The sequence below is a fragment of the Pongo pygmaeus genome, chromosome 8 (genome assembly GCF_028885625.2).
Source record: "Pongo pygmaeus isolate AG05252 chromosome 8, NHGRI_mPonPyg2-v2.0_pri, whole genome shotgun sequence".
Classification (NCBI taxonomy): domain Eukaryota; kingdom Metazoa; phylum Chordata; class Mammalia; order Primates; family Hominidae; genus Pongo; species Pongo pygmaeus.
The window spans coordinates 1,326,592-1,344,120 of record NC_072381.2 but is presented as its reverse complement, the minus strand read 5'-3'; the positions used below and the strand labels follow the sequence as shown (position 1 = coordinate 1,344,120).

General features: G+C 46.9%; 2 protein-coding genes across 2 annotated transcripts in view; one reads left to right on the top strand and one right to left on the bottom strand.

Annotated features, from left to right (window-relative positions):
* Positions 1-17,529, top strand: part of ADARB2 (adenosine deaminase RNA specific B2 (inactive)) — a 539,119-nt gene that overhangs the window by 387,684 nt on the left and 133,906 nt on the right. The gene's annotated exons all lie outside the window — the stretch shown is intronic.
* Positions 13,704-17,529, bottom strand: part of LOC129006788 (uncharacterized) — a 162,567-nt gene continuing 158,741 nt past the window's right edge. Inside the window, exon 3 of the mRNA XM_054436887.1 lies at positions 13,704-16,784. Within this exon, the coding sequence (XP_054292862.1) occupies positions 14,954-15,970 (1,017 nt within the window). The 5' untranslated portion in view covers positions 15,971-16,784 and the 3' untranslated portion in view covers positions 13,704-14,953. The remainder of the gene's footprint in view (positions 16,785-17,529) is intronic.

Genomic DNA, 17,529 nt, shown 5'->3' with positions numbered 1-17,529 from the left:
TCTCGCCAGCATCTGTTATTTTTGGACTTTTTAGTACTAGCCATTCTGACTGGTGTGAGATGGTATCTCATTGTGGTTTTGATTTGCATTTCTCTAGTGATCAGTGATGTTGAGCTTTTTTTCATATGCTTATTGACTGCATGGATGTCTTCTTTTGAGAGGTGTCTGTGCATGTCCTTTGCCCACTTTTTTATGGGGTTGTTTGAAAACCTGGTTTTTATGTACAGGCTTCCTATGACTTCCTATGTCAGAAAAGCCCTGATTAACTTCATGTCTTGTGTATAGCTCTCATTTTTCTTCATCCTAGATCTTTTATGCTCCATTCTTTCTCCTTGTGTTGTTGGGAACCAACAGATCATGACCACACCCTGTTCTTGTGTCTGCAAAAGCATTTTTTATCACACAAGTCTCTTAAGTTGAAGTTCCAACGTTTTTCTCCAACTTTTGTGCATTCCCCAATTTGGAGATCACTTTCTTATGTGATTCACAAACAAGGCTCTTGTTTTTGAGATGCAGGGAGGAGACTTTTGTTCAAAAAAAGGACTAACTAAAAAGAGTAATAAATTTGGGAGAGAAGATGAGAACTGATCACAGCAAAACACCTCTTTTCCTAATCAGCTTGTCACCCCATTGCAATACAGTCAGGTGGACAAAGATGCAGAGGTGGCTGAACCGTTGGGGCAGTAGGTTTCCTAACTCAGAGCCAGAGTGCTGCTGATGTCCTCAAGTGCTAGCCCATCACAGGCAGGGCTGGATGAGGCTGAGACTTTCAACCCCCACCCCACCCATGTCTGAGAGCATCTCAGGGTACTCTCCTCCCGTGGGTCTGCGATCTCCAAGAGGAGGAGAGAGGGAAAGACCAGCTTCCCAAAGCTCCTCCTCATCCCTAGGAATGGCCCACCCGAAGAAGACTGCAGGAGTCAGGAGTCACCGTTCCCTGAATGTTTCTTGATGCTGTGATGTTTAATGTGAGCAGACAACCAAGCGGCGTGCACGGCGGTTGAGCAGAGGCCTCAGAGTCAAGGCCCTGTGGGCATCAGTCGTGGTTCTGTGGGGCCATGTGTGTTTGAGGGACTTGCCTCAGACTTCTCCATGGCGTGGGGAAGCTGAGGAAGGGGGTCCATCACAGGGTGGTTTTAATGATAGAATGGGACATCCAGGCAGAGGGTTAAAAATTCATGAAAAGCATGTGGTTCTATGGTGAAGACTCTCACTGTCTTCACCATAACTGCCCATCTTTGAGAGTGAGCAGGAGGATGGGACACCCGAAGATGTGGGCACTGCCAGCCAACCACACATTCCTACACAGCTACAGCTTAGTTCTGACTAAATTCCAGACAAAACCTGGCTGAAAGAAACATGTAGCAATACCATGATCAATAAGCCTGGGGTGCACAAATCAGAAAGAAGAGTAAGAGGGTGAAAGTGGCTCAGGAAAGAGATATCACAAAAGAGCCCCATTCCATCTGAAGGAAATTGCCACTGCGGGGCACATTGTTCTCAGGTGGATGCTGGTTATCGCTGCTTTGGGGCGCGTGGTTCTCTGGCTGATGCTGATTATCACCACTGCGGGACACTTTGTTCTCTGGTGGATGCTGGTTATCCCCGCTGTGGGGCACATGGTTCTCTGGTGGATGCTGGCTATTGCCGCTGTGGGGCATGTGGTTCTCTGGCTGATGCTGATTGTCGCCGTTACGGGGCACGTTGTTCTCTGGTGGATGCTGGTTATGGCTGCTTTGGGGCACGTGGTTCTCTGGCTGATGCTGATTATCACCACTGCGGGACACTTTGTTCTCTGGTGGATGCTGGTTATCACCGCTGTGGGGTGCGTGGTTCTCTGGTGGATGCTGGTTATTGCCGCTGTGGGGCGCGTGGTTCTCTGGTGGATGCTAGTTATCACTGCTTTGGGGCATGTGGTTCTCTGGCTGATGCTGATTATCACCACTGCGGGACACTTTGTTCTCTGGTGGATGCTGGTTATTGCCGCTGTGGGGTACGTGGTTCTCTGGTGGATGCTGGTTATTGCCGCTGTGGGGCGCGTTGTTCTCTGGTGGATGCTGGTTATTTCTGCTGTGGGGTGCTTGATTCTCTGGTGGATGCTGGTTATTGCCGCTGTGGGGTACGTGGTTCTCTGGTGGATGCTGGTTATTGCCGCTGTGGGGTGCGTGGTTCTCTGGTGGATGCTGGTTATTGCTGCTGTGGGGTGCGTGGTTCTCTGGTGGATGCTGGTTATTTCTGCTGTGGGGTGCTTGATTCTCTGGTGGATGCTGGTTATTGCCGCTGTGGGGTACGTGGTTCTCTGGTGGATGCTGGTTATTGCCGCTGTGGGGTGCGTGGTTCTCTGGTGGATGCTGGTTATTGCTGCTGTGGGGTGCGTGGTTCTCTGGTGGATGATGGTTATTGCTGCTGTGGGGTGCGTGGTTCTCTGGTGGATGCTGGTTATTGCTGTTGTGGGGTGCGTGGTTCTCTGGTGGATGCTGGTTTTCGCCACTGCAGGGCAGGTGGTTCTCTGGCTGATGCTGATTATCGCCGCTGTGGGACATGCTATTCTCTGCTGGATGCTTATTACCAGCGCTGTGGGGCACATGGTTCTCTGGCGGATGCTGGTTCTCGCCACTGCGGGGCAGGTGGTTCTCTGGTGGATGCTGGTTATTGCCACTGTGGAACACGTTATTCTCTGCTGGATGCTTGTTACCACTGCTGTAGGGCACGTGATTCTTTGGTGGATGCTGGTTATTGCTGCTGTGGGGCATGTGGTTCTCTGGTGGATGCTGGTTCTCGCCACTGCAGGGCAGGTGGTTCTCTGGCTGATGCTGATTATCACCACTGTGGGACATGTTGTTCTCTGCTGGATGCTTATTACCACCACTGTGGGGCACGTGGTTCTCTGGTGGATGCTGGTTATCGCCACTGTGGGGCATGTGGTTCTCTGGTGGATGCTGATTCAGTTCCGGACCCACGTGGCTCTCGGCTGTCTGGGGCCACAGCATACAGGAAAGTTGATAATCACAGGTGTGGCATGTTCCCTCTCCACTGCCCACCCCCAGCTGTGAGCCCACCCCTGCCCCTCTGGAGACACCAAGCCAGAATGCAGTAGTGCTGCTGTGAGAGTAACTTCAAAACCGTCGAAACTTCTATCAAAAGCAGTTATTCCAAACCTTCTGGGTCATATTGTTGGGAATGCATTCCTTTTTGAAAGTCTGCACTTGGTCACAGGTGAGCTGGCACCTGCCATCGATGGATGTTTCTTCATCCTCTGAGCTCCCAGTGGGGCTTCAGAGCAGGGGCCAGAGCAGCCCCACACCCGCTCCCTCTGCAGATTGCTGCTGCTCAGCTTTTCATGGCCAGAAAAGCTCTCTTCTAACGGAAGTATTGACTTGGAGAATTTTCAAAGTTTGGCAAGAATCCACTGCAGCCTGGATGGGTTGATTTTATGCTGTTTGGTGTTGTTTGATTTTGTTTACCTGTTTTTAATCCCTTCTGTAATCAGAGCAAATGTAGGGATGTGAGAGGCAAGATGAAAGTGAAAACAGTAAAAACAGCCAGAGTTTGTCTCCACCTCCTCACAACCTGTTACATGAATGAAACGAAGGCTCTGAGTGACTCCTCCCGTAAAAGTGCAGTCGGCAGGAATGGGACCCAAAACAAGATGGCTTCCCCTTAGTCCCGTAGACTTGGGGTCAACGCAAGGTGCAGGATGCACTTAGCAATGTGTGAATCGTGGTCACCATGTTGCCAGCCCTGAAAACTGCAGATTTGACCCACCCTTTCAATGGGGCAGGGTTAACCTGAGAAGAGGCTATGCTGGGCTGTGGGGGTCCACGCTAGGCTACAGGCGTGGCAGGAAGACATCTCCGTTCAGCACAGGGCGTGGCCAAGCAACCCGGCTAGTGTGGGGTCCAGGGAGGAGAAACCCAACAGACGGGAAACACTGTCCGAAACTTGGAAAGATACAACCTATCCAACCAAAATGAGGAAAGCCTCTCAAGAGAAGCGATGCTTTGAATCCAGAGTATGAGACCCATCGGAGGCTGCTGGTGTTGGAATGTGGAGATGAGTTGGGAAGATCAGCCCTCAAGGTCCGGAGCTGCTGGGAATGAGACAAATGTTGGGGTGAGTGAGCTCACAGCCACCCTGCCCTCCAGCCCATGCAAGGAAGCCTGCCCACCGCCCTGTTTCCAGAACCTGGAACCTGGTAGCTGGTGAAGAAGAAGGGGCAGATTTGTCTTCTTCAGCCTGGAAATCCTTCCTCCACCTCTGTATCCACCATGCCAAAATGTCAGGGGGTGACCTAAGGCTGGGGCTGTGAGCTGGCCCTTGTAGGAGCCACCACTTCCATTCGTGTCTTAGATTCATTTATGAAACAGACAGAAATTGCCTAATTGAGAACTAGCTGGTCCATGTTTGAGGCCAACCTAAATAGAGAATTCTTGCCATTTTAAAACCCTGTGTCATTCTAAACAACACCTCACTTGACTAGGGGGCCTGGTTTTCTTGTTTCAGCATTTCGCCTCTACAGGATTGTTTTTGTTTTTGTTTTTGAGGAAATAGTTAAAACTGAGAATTTTATATGATAGGGATCTGAAGAAGAGAAATTGGAAATGGGAAAAAATGATTTCAAAAATGAAGTTTATCTGCAATGTGGTTATTACGGACCAGACTCAGTGAACTGGGAACAGTCCACTGACGCTGTGCGGCCCAAGATAGTTGAGCTTTTTGTTGAATGAATTTAAGCATTTGGGCCGAAGCTCTGAAGCCATGTTCGGTTAAGCACTTATCAGTCTGCCAGCATGAATAAAAGGAGAAATGCCTGCCACATTCCTTAAGACACTCCCTATTTTTAATGAATTGTCTGTAGAGTTTGGGCAATGTAGTTTTTCCTCAAAGTTCCTTCCACATGGACTAGCTTCAGTGAATATTTCTCATGTAAAATAGATGCTTTTATTTCGAGCCATGATGATTTTCTCCAATGATTCTACCCCATTTTGCAAAGCACCATGGCTGTATTAAATGATGCCATGACAAGCACATGTCAGTCCCAGGTGACAACACAACTTCAGCAGAGCATCCAGCATGTGTGTAGTGTGCACGAGGTGAAGAAGGCTGGGCTGGACCAAGACCTGGGAAGCAAATCCTATGACTTCTCCCCTTTGTGAATTAAGGGCACTCCCCTTTTATAGTCTGACCAAATATCTTAAAGATTTTATGACCCAATTCCTTAACTTCTCCTGGTATTCGAAATGGGAATTAAATGCAATAAAATCAATATAGTAAATTTGTATCAATAATTGGAGTGGCCTAAATGAAACAATGGGTATCAGAAATTTTATTCTAATCCCTGCACTCCAGCCCCAGGGTAAAGTTGAGGTGATAATGAGGCCTCAATGGGAGGGATGGGTAACCCCGGCGCATGCACCTGCTTACCCTCAGAAGACCACAAAACTTCTCTCCAGAAAAAATTACACTTTTTCAGTCTGCTGAGGCCTCTCTGTGTCAGGTGAAGTTTTATTGTAGTTCTTACCATGGAAGAATTGTTTGCAGGATGTTTCAGCTCATTTCTTGAGCATTTCAATGGCATCACTGACAACAACCACTCAGAAAAGGACTACTCGGCGGGATGCCCAGCATTTGCTGTAGTCGAGCCCAGCCTGCCATCTAAGGCGAGTGTGCACCTTCTCTGACTGAAGTCCATGCAGGTGAGCCATTACAGCTTGCCATTAGAGTCTAAATCCTGAGTGAGAATCACTCTGGGTATTTTGCGTTTCCTAATACTTGATTATTTGGCCCAAAAATTTAATATGGAGACAAGTGCACACACACACCACATGCTTATAAACATGCACTATCTGGAACACTTTCTATTTTCCCCTAGTAATTAAGTGACCTTTGGAAAAGTTCATTCTTCGTTATATCTAAAACACACGCACACACACGCACACACACACACACACACAAATCTTTAAATAAAAAAGGGAAAAATCATTATTTGGATTAGTTATAAAATAACCCAGTCCACTAATCTCCTGCTCGCTGATTTTTGGCTATCTGGAGTCATTATCTGTGGCAGGGCTGTGTACTCTGTTTAGATGGAAAAGAAGAGAAGAGTCAGGAATCGGAGCGGAGGAGGAGACCACACATGCACTGTAAAGGTTACCACCGCTGAGAATCACCAATGACAACGGAAAGAAATGAGCTGAAACAGCCTGCAAGCAATTCTTTCAATGCTAAGGACAATAATAAAATTTCACCTGACACAGGGAGTCCTCAGTGGACTGAGAAAGTGTAATACTTTCTGCAGAGAAGTTTTGTGGTCTTCTGAGGGTGAGGAGGCTCTAGGAAATGTCTGTTCCTTGAGGAACCCCTCGTAATTCACAAGCAGCTGAACCTAAGTAGAGCTGCAAAGGTCATTCTTATTTTATAATATGAAGAAATATCCAAGGAGTCTTTAAACCCTTCATTTCCCTCCCATGGCTATGCGGTACTCGTACATCATGATACAGGATGATCTGCCTAACTGTAAGGATGTTCATTTCCTAAATATGAGGGGTGGGTTTCCCATGATGCTTCAGAAGTGTTGAGAGATGCAGAGATGTGTGAGAATACCCTTTAAATGCCTAAAGCATTGATTAGGAACTGGGTATTTAAGACACTGAGGAAACAAAGATAAACAGGATAACATTTATTAAGAAACAGTGAACCAGAGAAACAGATATGGAAATAGCCACACAATAACAAGATAATTGCTTTAATGGAGGTGCTACTACATTCCTTAAAGAGTCATCCAATTATTGCCAAGTGGGTAACATCTTAAATGCATTACAGGATCCCATTGTTTGTAGGCCTCCTGCAGTGAAGCCCAAAGCCAAGAATCTGTGAGAAGAATAGATGCTGAATTTATGCACTCCATGAATTCGAATGTTTGCATATTAGAGTTTCTTAAAATGGAGGACATGTTTAGAAATCACTGCATTCTACAACCAAATTATTTTTGAATAAGAGCTGATTATGTTTACATTTGTCATGAGGAAACATGAAAACATGCTATGAATGGTCAAATTAACCACCAAAGCCAAATGTGAAGACCCATTTAGCACTATTCAATTCCAAATTCAGTGTGAAGACACGGGGATTGCAGCGTGTCTGTAACGCAGGCATCTCTCTAATTTGCGTTTGCCAAACAGGATAAGCCCGGCAGTGAGCTGGTGCAGAAACAATGAGGTAATCGGGATGTGCACATTCTGCTTTGATGGCTTTTGAAATCAGAGAAAAGTGACAGAGTATTTCCTATTTAGGATAGGACTCACTTATTCTTATTTAAGATATATCAAAATGTTCCTCAGGTTTTAGAAAAGATATAAATGACTGCCCAAGTTTGTTATAGCCCAACCAGTGGCTTGCAAGCAGTCAAGCCTTCCTGCAAGGAGACAGGTTTCCATCCCTCATCCATCTTTCCACCCCTCTCTCCATCATTTCCTCCCTCCAACCCTCCATCCATCTGTCCTTCTACCCTTCCCCCATTCCTTCACCCCCCACCCTCCTTCCCTGTTTACCCATCCCTTCCTCTATTTCTCCCTCCATCCTTCCCTCCATCCCTTCTGTCATCCACCCCTCTATCCTTTTCTCCCATCATCCCTCCTTCTCTCCCTTCCTTCATCCCTCCCTTCATCCCTCCTTCCAGCCCTCCCTTCATCCCTCCTTCCATCCCTCCCTTCATCCCTCCTTCCATCCCTCCCTTCATCCCTCCTTCCATCCCTGCATATCTCCCTCCATCCCTTCCTCCATTCCTTCCTCCATCCTTCTATCCATCCCTCCCACCCTCCATCCCTCCTTCCATCATTCCCGCTCTCCATCCATCTATACATCTCACAGACATCCTCAATAAGTACTATCTGCCCCAGGCACAGGTAGCTGGAACACACAGAGACAAGCAAGACAAACCCATCGCGCCTGAGAAAACCTCACGGTCTGAATTGTAACCCACACACATAAGACGTGGCTGGGTGTCATGTTTAAAATGTAGCTCCTGGGCACTTACCCCAGAGCTACCAAACCATACTATCTTGGGCTGCACTTTTAACAAGGGCCCCACATGATTTTTAATCATGAGGAAATGTTAGAATTAAGCTCTGGGAAGAGTTTGAAGTGAGGACAAATAATGACAGTTAATCTTCTGGTGCCATTCTGGAAATGCACTGAGGGTTTTGTCAAAGCACTGAGGAGCGAGGACCAGCTCCAGTCCCAGAAATGAAGACCCTTTGCAGCAACGGCACAGCTACACACAGGTGTTTCACAAACAAGTGACACACCCTTTAAAAAATCAAACATTAAAATAAGAGGCTAATTTTAACTCTATACAAATATTGTTGACTTCTTGAAGAAACTTTATTTATAAAAGGAAAACTTCAAATAACACAGAAAATAATCGGCCTTGCAATCTTAAAGATTCATCTATTAAGGTTATAAATCTTGACCAAGGAACCTACATGTGAGTAGCCAGATTTGCAGATACGAATGATAATAAATGCATTTATATATATACACATATAAACATGCAATACACTATAAATGTATTATATACAAACACATGCACACGTGTGTGCACCCATGTGCAGAGAAATATTCCTACTCTCTGGAAGCATATTTCTCAGTAGGAAGCGCAGTGAGGAGTCCATGAGGCTCACAATGACAGCTTTAAACATCGCTGCTCATGGCACTTGACAGTCACAGCAAGCAGGGCATTTGATAAAATATTTTCAAATGTATTCGACCAAAAGCCGTGGCCTGATCTCTTCCATACGAATGTAATTAATTAACAAATTAATTATTCCACTTTCTGGAGATCACTAAACACCCACCTAGGCCACCCCACCGCTTCTTCCATGTTTCCTGCCACACCGCTGCTCCAGGAAACACAAAGCAGCCTCTGGCCTCTGCCCACGAGTCTGCATCTTGCCATGGCCCCTGCCTACCTAAAAAGTTAAAGACACGCCTTGGCAGAAATAACCTTCATTGTGTGTCCAGTCTAGTTTTTCCGGCCTGTCTGAGTAACCTGCCATGTGGGCATTTCTATAATGGGGCTATGGGGGTTTGTAAAAAGACCACTGGGGTGCTTGGTGTCTGTTTTCTTTGAGAGGTTTTTATTTCATCAGTCTGGGTAGCAAAGGAAGCAGGAATTGTGTTTTAGGTTTGGGCTGCCTTTTTGTCCCTAGGAATTAGCATCCCTGTGGCATTACAGGTAAGTAGGATGAACCGAGGGCACAGGCAGTCCCACCTGAGACGGCTCCTCTCACCATCGGCCCCACAGATAGTAGCTCACGGGCTGCTGCTTCCTTTTCATTTTATTGGACTTTGAGGTCTGCAGTTGATAAATCATCATCATCTCTTTCCCCAGCCTCCTTTCTGCATTCTTTTTCTATATAAAATTTTCTGTTACACATATACACTTTGCCTATTACAAGTATCATGTATTAATATGATGAGAAAAACAATGTGCTGAGGTGTAAGGAAAATTACCTCTAGAGACTAAAAATACCCTCAAAATTAAGTGGGGCCCATCTGAGCACAGAGAGGCAGTTTCACGTGTTGGTTGAGGTCCTGGACCTGGGAGCCCAACTCAGGATCTGAACCCTGGCTCTCCCTGTGAGGCCTTCTTTCAGCATGTGGCCCACTCTGCTGCAGAAAATTTGGATGGTAAGGGCACCCAGCTCACAGGGCCATGGTAGACAAAGGTACAGGGCCTGGCACACACTGAGACCACAGCTTCTTCCCAGCAAAGCATCACTAGGTGCCTAAAGATTGTGTAACATCAGATGACTCCAAACTAAGCAATTATGACATCAAAGTTAATCAAAACCAGGAGAAAAGCTAGTAGAAATGGAGTTAACTCAGCCAAGTCTGGGGCACATGTAATGATCTTGGCAATTGAATAAGAAACGGATCAAGCACTTTTCTCTAATGAGCTGAAGGATTTGTGTTCTGAGATGGCCACTTGCAATTGGAGTCAAAACTCAATAGCAGGAGGTGGCTGGAGACCAGAAATCTGGGCTAACAGAGGAAGGTTGTCAGATCACTGGCTCTGCCACCTTCAACGCAAGTGTCTCTCCCATTGATTGTGGGGATGGGGAAAAATGGACAACTCAAAATCTAGAGAGAGGGAAAACAGTAACTCTGCTTCCAATGTAATCAGAGAAATTCTTACAACTTAATCAATTAGACAATTTAGTCAAACAAATCACATGAAGCTTTGGGGTTCTTCCTCAAATAAATTGATATATCTTGTCTGAATTAATCAAATTAACCAGCAGTTGTGTCTCTATTGGACAGACGCCATCACAGATCAGAATTACAACTTAGAGTGGGAGGGACATTGGAAGTCTCCAGTCCTGCACATGGGGAATTCTCTTTGATGTGTCTCTCCTCTGAGGTCAGGGGGCCAACGTCCTGTGCTGTCTGGAAGACTTTTGAATTCTCAACTCAAAATATCAAAAATATGCCATTCTTTACTGTAATATTTTTAATCAACAAAAGATATTTAATACCTGTTAGATGGCAAAAAAAAAGTGATGCTAGTTAACCAGTCTATCCACTCTTTTATTTTTTATTTATTTATCTTTTTTTCCTGAGACAAGGTCTCTCACTCCATCACCCAGACTGGAATGCAGTGGTGCAACACCAGCTCACTGCAGCCTCAACTTCCCGGGCTCAAGCAAACCTCCCACTTCAGTCCCTACTTCAGCCCCCCATGTAGCTGGGACTACAGACGTCCACCACCGCACCTGGCTAATTTTTTATTGTTTTGTGGAGATGAGGTCTCATTATGTTGTCCAGGCCACTCTCAAATTCCTGAGCTCAGGCAATCTGCCTGCTTCAGCTTCTCAAAGTGTTGGGATTACAGATGTGAGCCACCACACCCAGCAAGTGTGTCCATTCTTGCCTGCTTGGCAGATTTAAGACTTTGACTTCTTCAGATGAATATGACTAAAGAAAATGGCAGATGGCACCCGGAGCCCTGTCAACTAAAGCCAAGTGTTGCAGCCAATCTGACAACTGCAGGAGTATCTTTTCTGAAAATTTCCCAAACTGTTCAAATAACCACCACCATACCATGGGGAAGGAAATCTCTGAAAACCCCTAAAAGCTCTCTGAATAATTCCAAATATCTGGGTCCAGAATTCACTAGTGTAGTGTGTTAAAGTCTTCAAAGTGTGGGGTATGTAGATGATTCATTGAGGTAAAGGAAAAAAATCTAGAACTTTTACTGATACTTTGATCTCAGTATTTTTATAACAACTTTATTGAGCTATAAATCAGATACCATAAAAATCACCCTTTAAAGTACAATTCAAAGGTCTTTACTATATTCACAGTGTTCTGCAACCATCATTCTTATCTTTGGATAGGAATTTTGGAGCATTTTTCTGACCTCAGAACAAACCTGTTAGCATTTTCCCTTCCCCGGCCCCTAGCAATCACTGATCTTTCTGTCTCTATGATTTGCCTATTCTGGACATTTCATGTAAATAGAATCACACATAAGTGAGCATTTGTGTCTGGCTTCTCTCACTAAATTTGGTGTCTTTAGGGTGTGGCATACATCAGAACTTCATTTCTTTTTATAGCTGAGTAATATTCCACTGTATGGATGTCCAGAATCTCATTTATCCATTTGTCAGTTGATCCATCCAACATTTGGGTCATTTCTACTTTTTGTCTATTATGAATATTGCCACTGTGAACATTTGAATATGTGGTTTTATGTAGATATATGTTTTTATTTCTCTTGGGTATATATTTGGCAGTAGGATTGATGAGTTAAAATGTATTTAACATTCTGGGAAATTTCCAAGCTGGTTGCATCATTTTGAATCCCACCAGAAATGTATGAGGGTTCCAATTTCTCCACATCCTTGTCAACACTTGTTATTATCTGTCTTTCTGATTGTAGCCACCCTAGTGGGTGTGAAATGCTGTCTCATTGTAGTTTTGATTTTAATTTCTCTAAATATTAATGATATTGAGCATCTTTTAATGTACCATTTGCCATTTCTATGTCTTCTTTGGAGAAATATGTATTCTAATCCTTGATCTATTTTTATTTGGGCCTACTTATTGCTGAGTATAAAATGTTATTATGTATTCGGGTATATCATACCATTATCAGACATAGGAGAATCTCTTATCAGTGCCTCATCAGATATATGACCTACAAATATTTTCTCCCATTCTGTGGGTTGTCTTTTCATTTTCTTAATGGTTTCCTTTAAAGTACCAAACTTTTTTATTCTGATGAAGCCCAATTTATCTATTTTTTCCTTTCATGACTTGTGCTTTTGGTGTCCTAGCTAATGAATCATTGCCTAAAGCAAGAGCACAGAGATTTACTTCTATGCTTTCTTCTAAGGGTTTAAGCATTTCATCTGGAATCTTCAGTGCAGTGTTGAGTAGAGAGCCAACGTCTTTGCCCCAGTTCTGCTCTCAGGGGACAAGCCCAGCATTTCCCCATTTCACGTGGTGTTGACTGTGGGAGTTTTGTAGATGCTGTTTATCAGGTTGAGGAAATTCATTTTTATTCCTGTCTGAGCATATCTCATCATTTTAAATTTATATTTTTGTATATGTTTTACAAATTACATTAATAGAGTGATTTATAGATCATCTATAAATGAATGAGCATGCAAATGTGGAGAGAATGCTCCGAAGTACTTGGGGTGCATATCATGCAATCGAAGGTCACCAGCTCCAAGCATGGTGCCCTGAGGCCATGACCATGGCCAGCCTAAGCCGGGAAAGGCTCACAGCTGCACATCCTCTACCAGCTGCCTCTCAGATGCCTGCCAACACCCTAGGACAGCCCATGGCTGAATCGACCCTGACTCAACCCTCCTTGTGAAGAAGTCCCTATTACCACCCTTACATACAAAAGAACGTGGGTAAAATTCACTGATTATCCAGGTATTCCCTACTTTCATAGAAATATCCAAAATCATAAAATACCATGCAAGGGAAGAGATAATGCATCATTGAACAGGTCATCCAGCCCTGGAAAACATTCCCGTCCTATCTAAACGTGTTTAAGAGAAAAAAAAAAAAGGCACTTCTTCTACCTGGCTTTACTAGTTCTGAGGCCCTGATTCACAGCCCCTGGTCTGGAGTCTTCATGAGGAGCATCAGCAAATGGGGATAACCACCCCTGCCTGGTCCCGCCCACACTCTTACAAACGCTTCTGTCCAGTCCTATTTCCCAGAACAAACCAAGCCCCCAGGTGGTGCGCGGCTCCAGAATCAGGGACCAGTGCCTGGCAGGGATGTTGTTTGTCCCACACCACCGAATAAACAGATCTTAAAAGGAGTCATCAGGGAGGCGGAGGGATTAATGAACCCGCTAGACCGATGCCCACTAGAGGACCCAGATGGAGCAGCCAAGTGCAGGGGAGCTGATGGGGCAGAAACCACCACCTGAATCCCAGCAAGGGTCAGGAGACCAAGACACTCAGCCTAAAGACGTTTTCTATAGAACCCAGGCGCCCTGGGTGTGGCTCGGGCACCCAACCAGGTCAGGCCACAGCCTTCCCACATGGACAGTGAGTTTAGAATTTCAAAAGGTCAGGGCATCCTGCTTCCAGTCTGAAAGAGCTTAAACAAGTGATACATTTTTAGAGATTTAATTTAAACTCTTAAGAATCACTGGAACAAATTTAACAGTAGAGGTTTTTCTTATTTTTTTATTCACATGTTCATTACTGTGAATGCCTAGATTTCCATTTAGAAATAGTCTGACAATTTTCACATCTCAATTGGCAGCAGGCACAAAATACAGACAGCTGCTGAGACGCTCTCTGTCGCACTGAAATGTAATATCGCAGTGCTTTGTTAAATCCTTTATCTGCATACTTGCCACAGGCTGCCCACACTGGGGTGTGAACTTCATATTTAATCAGAGCAGCGTGTCTGAACCAGATGTGTCATAAATTAGCACAGCAACTAACTTCTGCAGTCCTGCTTTTTTTTTTTTTTAAAGACAGGGTCTTGTTCTGTCACCCCAGCTGGAGTGCAGTGGTGCAATCATGGCTGACTGCAGCCTTGACTTTCCCACCTGGGTTCAGGTGATTCTCCCACCTCAGCCTCCCAAGTGGCTGGGACTGCAGACACACACCACCATGACCAGTTACTTTTTCTATTTTTTGTAGAGTCAGGTGTCTCACTATGTTGCCCAGCCTGGTCTCAAACTCCTGGGCCCAAGTAATCCGCCTGCCTCATACATCTCAAAGTGCTGGGATTACAGATATGAGTCACTATGCTTGGCCTTGCACTGCTTCTTGGTAAGCAAAATGAAATCGAAGTTTTACATGCCAAGCTCTGGAGGGGAATTTTTACGCTGGCATAATCCCTTCCCCTCTGTTCTGTAAACACTCCCAGGAGGCTGTCCCGCTCCAGGAATGTCTGCAAAATATGATGATAAGAATAATTGAAGTGTGTACTAATGTTTGCACTGTTCAAGAAAAAACAGGACATGGGTTGGAATGGAATAACTGAACGTTACGTGGTTGATTTTCAGGTAGTGTCTGCTCATTTCATCACACTGGCATGGTGTCTACCAATTCCCTAACACAACTTCTAAACCCACTTTTCCACCCGTAAGAGCCTTTCTTCGAGGCCAATGCCATTTTGCAGTCCTGTCCCTTCCACCCTCCACTGCTGTTAACTGCCAATTTCCTGGATGCTGCCCTTCGTAGACTACAGCCAGGGGTTCCAGAATCCCTCTTTGCCTCGCATAGAGGGGTCCCTGTGCCGCCACAATCGCTCATCTCCACGTCATGGGTGTGGTCCTTCCAACACACATTGACGCCTCTATTTCAACATTTCCGGAGCCTGCGCTGCCTTTCCGCGCCTGCTGAGCTGCTTCATGTGGGTCCCACCATTTCCCGACTGGGTTATTGTAAGGCTTCCTTGCATGTCATTTCCTCCAGCGCAACTTCTCTGCAATCCGTGCCCCCGGAATGAGGAGGCGCCGTGCTGTGGGGAGGCGCGGTGAGGAGGCGCTGAGTAGTGGTGAGACACTGAACTGTGAGGAGGTGCTGTGCCGTGGGGAGGCGCTGAGCTGTGAGGAGGCGCTGTGCAGTGAGGTGCTGAGCCGTGAGGAGGCACTGAGCCGTGAGGAGGCGCTGTGCAGTGAGGTGCTGTGCCATGGGAGGCACTGAACTGTGAGGAGGCGCTGAGCCGTGAGGAGGCGCTGTGCAGTGAGGTGCTGTGCCGTGAGGAGGCGCTGAACTGCAAGGAGGTGCTGTGCCGTGGGGAGGCACTGAGCCGTGAGGAGGCGCTGTGCAGTGAGGTGCTGTGCCGTGGAGGCGGCGCTGTGCCGTGAGGAGGCGCTGAGTAGTGGTGAGACACTGAACTGTGAGGAGGCGCTGTGCTGTGGGGAGGCGCTGAGCCGTGGGGAGGCGCTGAGCCGTGAGGAGGCGCTGAGCCGTGAGGAGGCGCTGTGCCGTGAGGAGGCGCTGTGCCGTGAGGAGGCGCTGTGCAGTGAGGTGCTGTGCAGTGAGGTGCTGTGCCATGGGGAGGCGCTGAGCCGTGAGGAGGCGCTGAACTGCAAGGAGGTGCTGTGCCGTGGGGAGGCGCTGAGCCGTGAGGAGGCGCTGTGCAGTGAGGTGCTGTGCCGTGAGGAGGCGCTGTGCCGTGAGGAGGCGCTGAGTAGTGGTGAGACACTGAACTGTGAGGAGGCGCTGAGCCGTGGGGAGGCGCTGAGCCGTGGGGAGGCGCTGTGCCGTGGGGAGGCGCTGTGCCGTGAGGAGGCGCTGTGCAGTGAGGTGCTGTGCCATGGGAGGCACTGAACTGTGAGGAGGCGCTGAGCCGTGAGGAGGCGCTGTGCAGTGAGGTGCTGTGCCATGGGGAGGCGCTGTGCAGTGAGGTGCTGTGCCGTGGGGAGGCGCTGAGCCGTGAGGAGGCGCTGAACTGCAAGGAGGTGCTGTGCCATGGGGAGGCGCTGTGCCGTGGGGAGGCGCTGTGCCGCGGGGAGGCGCTGTGCCGCGGGGAGGCGCTGAGCCGCGAGGAGGAGCTGTGCCGCGAGGAGGCGCTGAGCCGCGAGGAGGCGCTGTGCCGCGAGGAGGCGCTGAACTGCGAGGAGGTGCTGTGCCGTGGGGAGGTGCTGTGCTGAACTGTGAGGAGGCGCTGAACTGTGAGGAGGCGCTGTGCCACCAGAGGCGCCGTGCTGTCGGGAGGCGCCATGCCATGGGGAGGCGCTGTGAGGAGACGCTGAGCTGTGAGGAGGCACTGTGTCGTGGGAAGGAGCTCTATGGGTTTAACATTCTTGTGCTTCCTGTTTTTCTTCTTTTTCTTCTGCTCATTTCCTCCTCCATCTTCCTCGGCTTTTATAGTCAAATTTCATGTTGGGATCCAGAGAAAAGTTACTTTCCCAAGTTCATATAAAAACAGTGACAGAAACGGTTACTTTTCCGAGTTCATAGACAGTGACAGAAACGGAATTAGCACGGGGTCATCTCCCTCGTGGGGTCTCGCCTTTCCTGCCAGATCACCCTTCTCAGTTTGCCCACGTCACAGAATGGTTCAGATAGTTCAGCAATTACACTTGTGCCCCTCCATGGGTGCCCGCCTGGAGTTATTGGATAGTTCTGATGTTTTCCTAGTGAGGGACTCAGTCAGTTACCAAGGCACTTCCCCAGAGCATCATAATTAGTGAGTTAAAATCAGCTCAGCCTTGTGTGCTGCAAAGTTCCTAGCAGCACAGTGAAGCTGCAGATAGTGACTTTCTGTTCTCTGTGTGTTTCACTCTGTGGACAAGACACAAAATGGGTAAGTTTTACCAAGTGTGGGGGGAATGGTCAAATTCACTTGCATTCAGTTTTCCAAGATAAGAATATCTTACTGTTTACATATCTACTGTTTTAACTTTTTATTGCCTTCTCTCTTCGATTCGAATGGTTTCCTGTGAGAGAGTTGATTAGTAAACTATCTCAGCAAAGCAAGTATTGTAAACTTACAGAAACTATATTCTGAGGCGTTAGTTTAAACAGGAGAATCACTATGTCCCGGGCTTTGGGATGATTAATTCACCTCCAGAATGAACAGCTTGTTCTCAGGTGCAGATATTCTAATGGCAGTCGATGGCTCTTAGGCATCTATTTTCAGAAGTGTAGGTGCCCAGTGCTTTCCTCCGTCCCACATGGTCTTCCTTCTCGCAGGACTCAGAAGGAAACTTGAGTCTCTAGTACAAGAAAGATGTGGGGGGACTTCAGGGGCTGTCTCACAACCGCCTGGTGAACAGTCTCCATGGAGGAGGAAGGCGGAGCTGGAAAAACAGATGGGGTCCCGGAGTCTTGTCCCATTTTGAATACTTTTCTTATTTCTTTTCCTGAGTGACAGAAATATTTAAATATGGAGGGAAGTCAGCTTCCAATTCCACTTTACATTTTACCCAAACTGTTCGCAGTGAGTTACATGCGGGAGTGCTACTCAGTCCCTCCATAGGAAAACATCAGAACTCTCCAGTACATGCAGGAGTGCTGCTGGAACGTG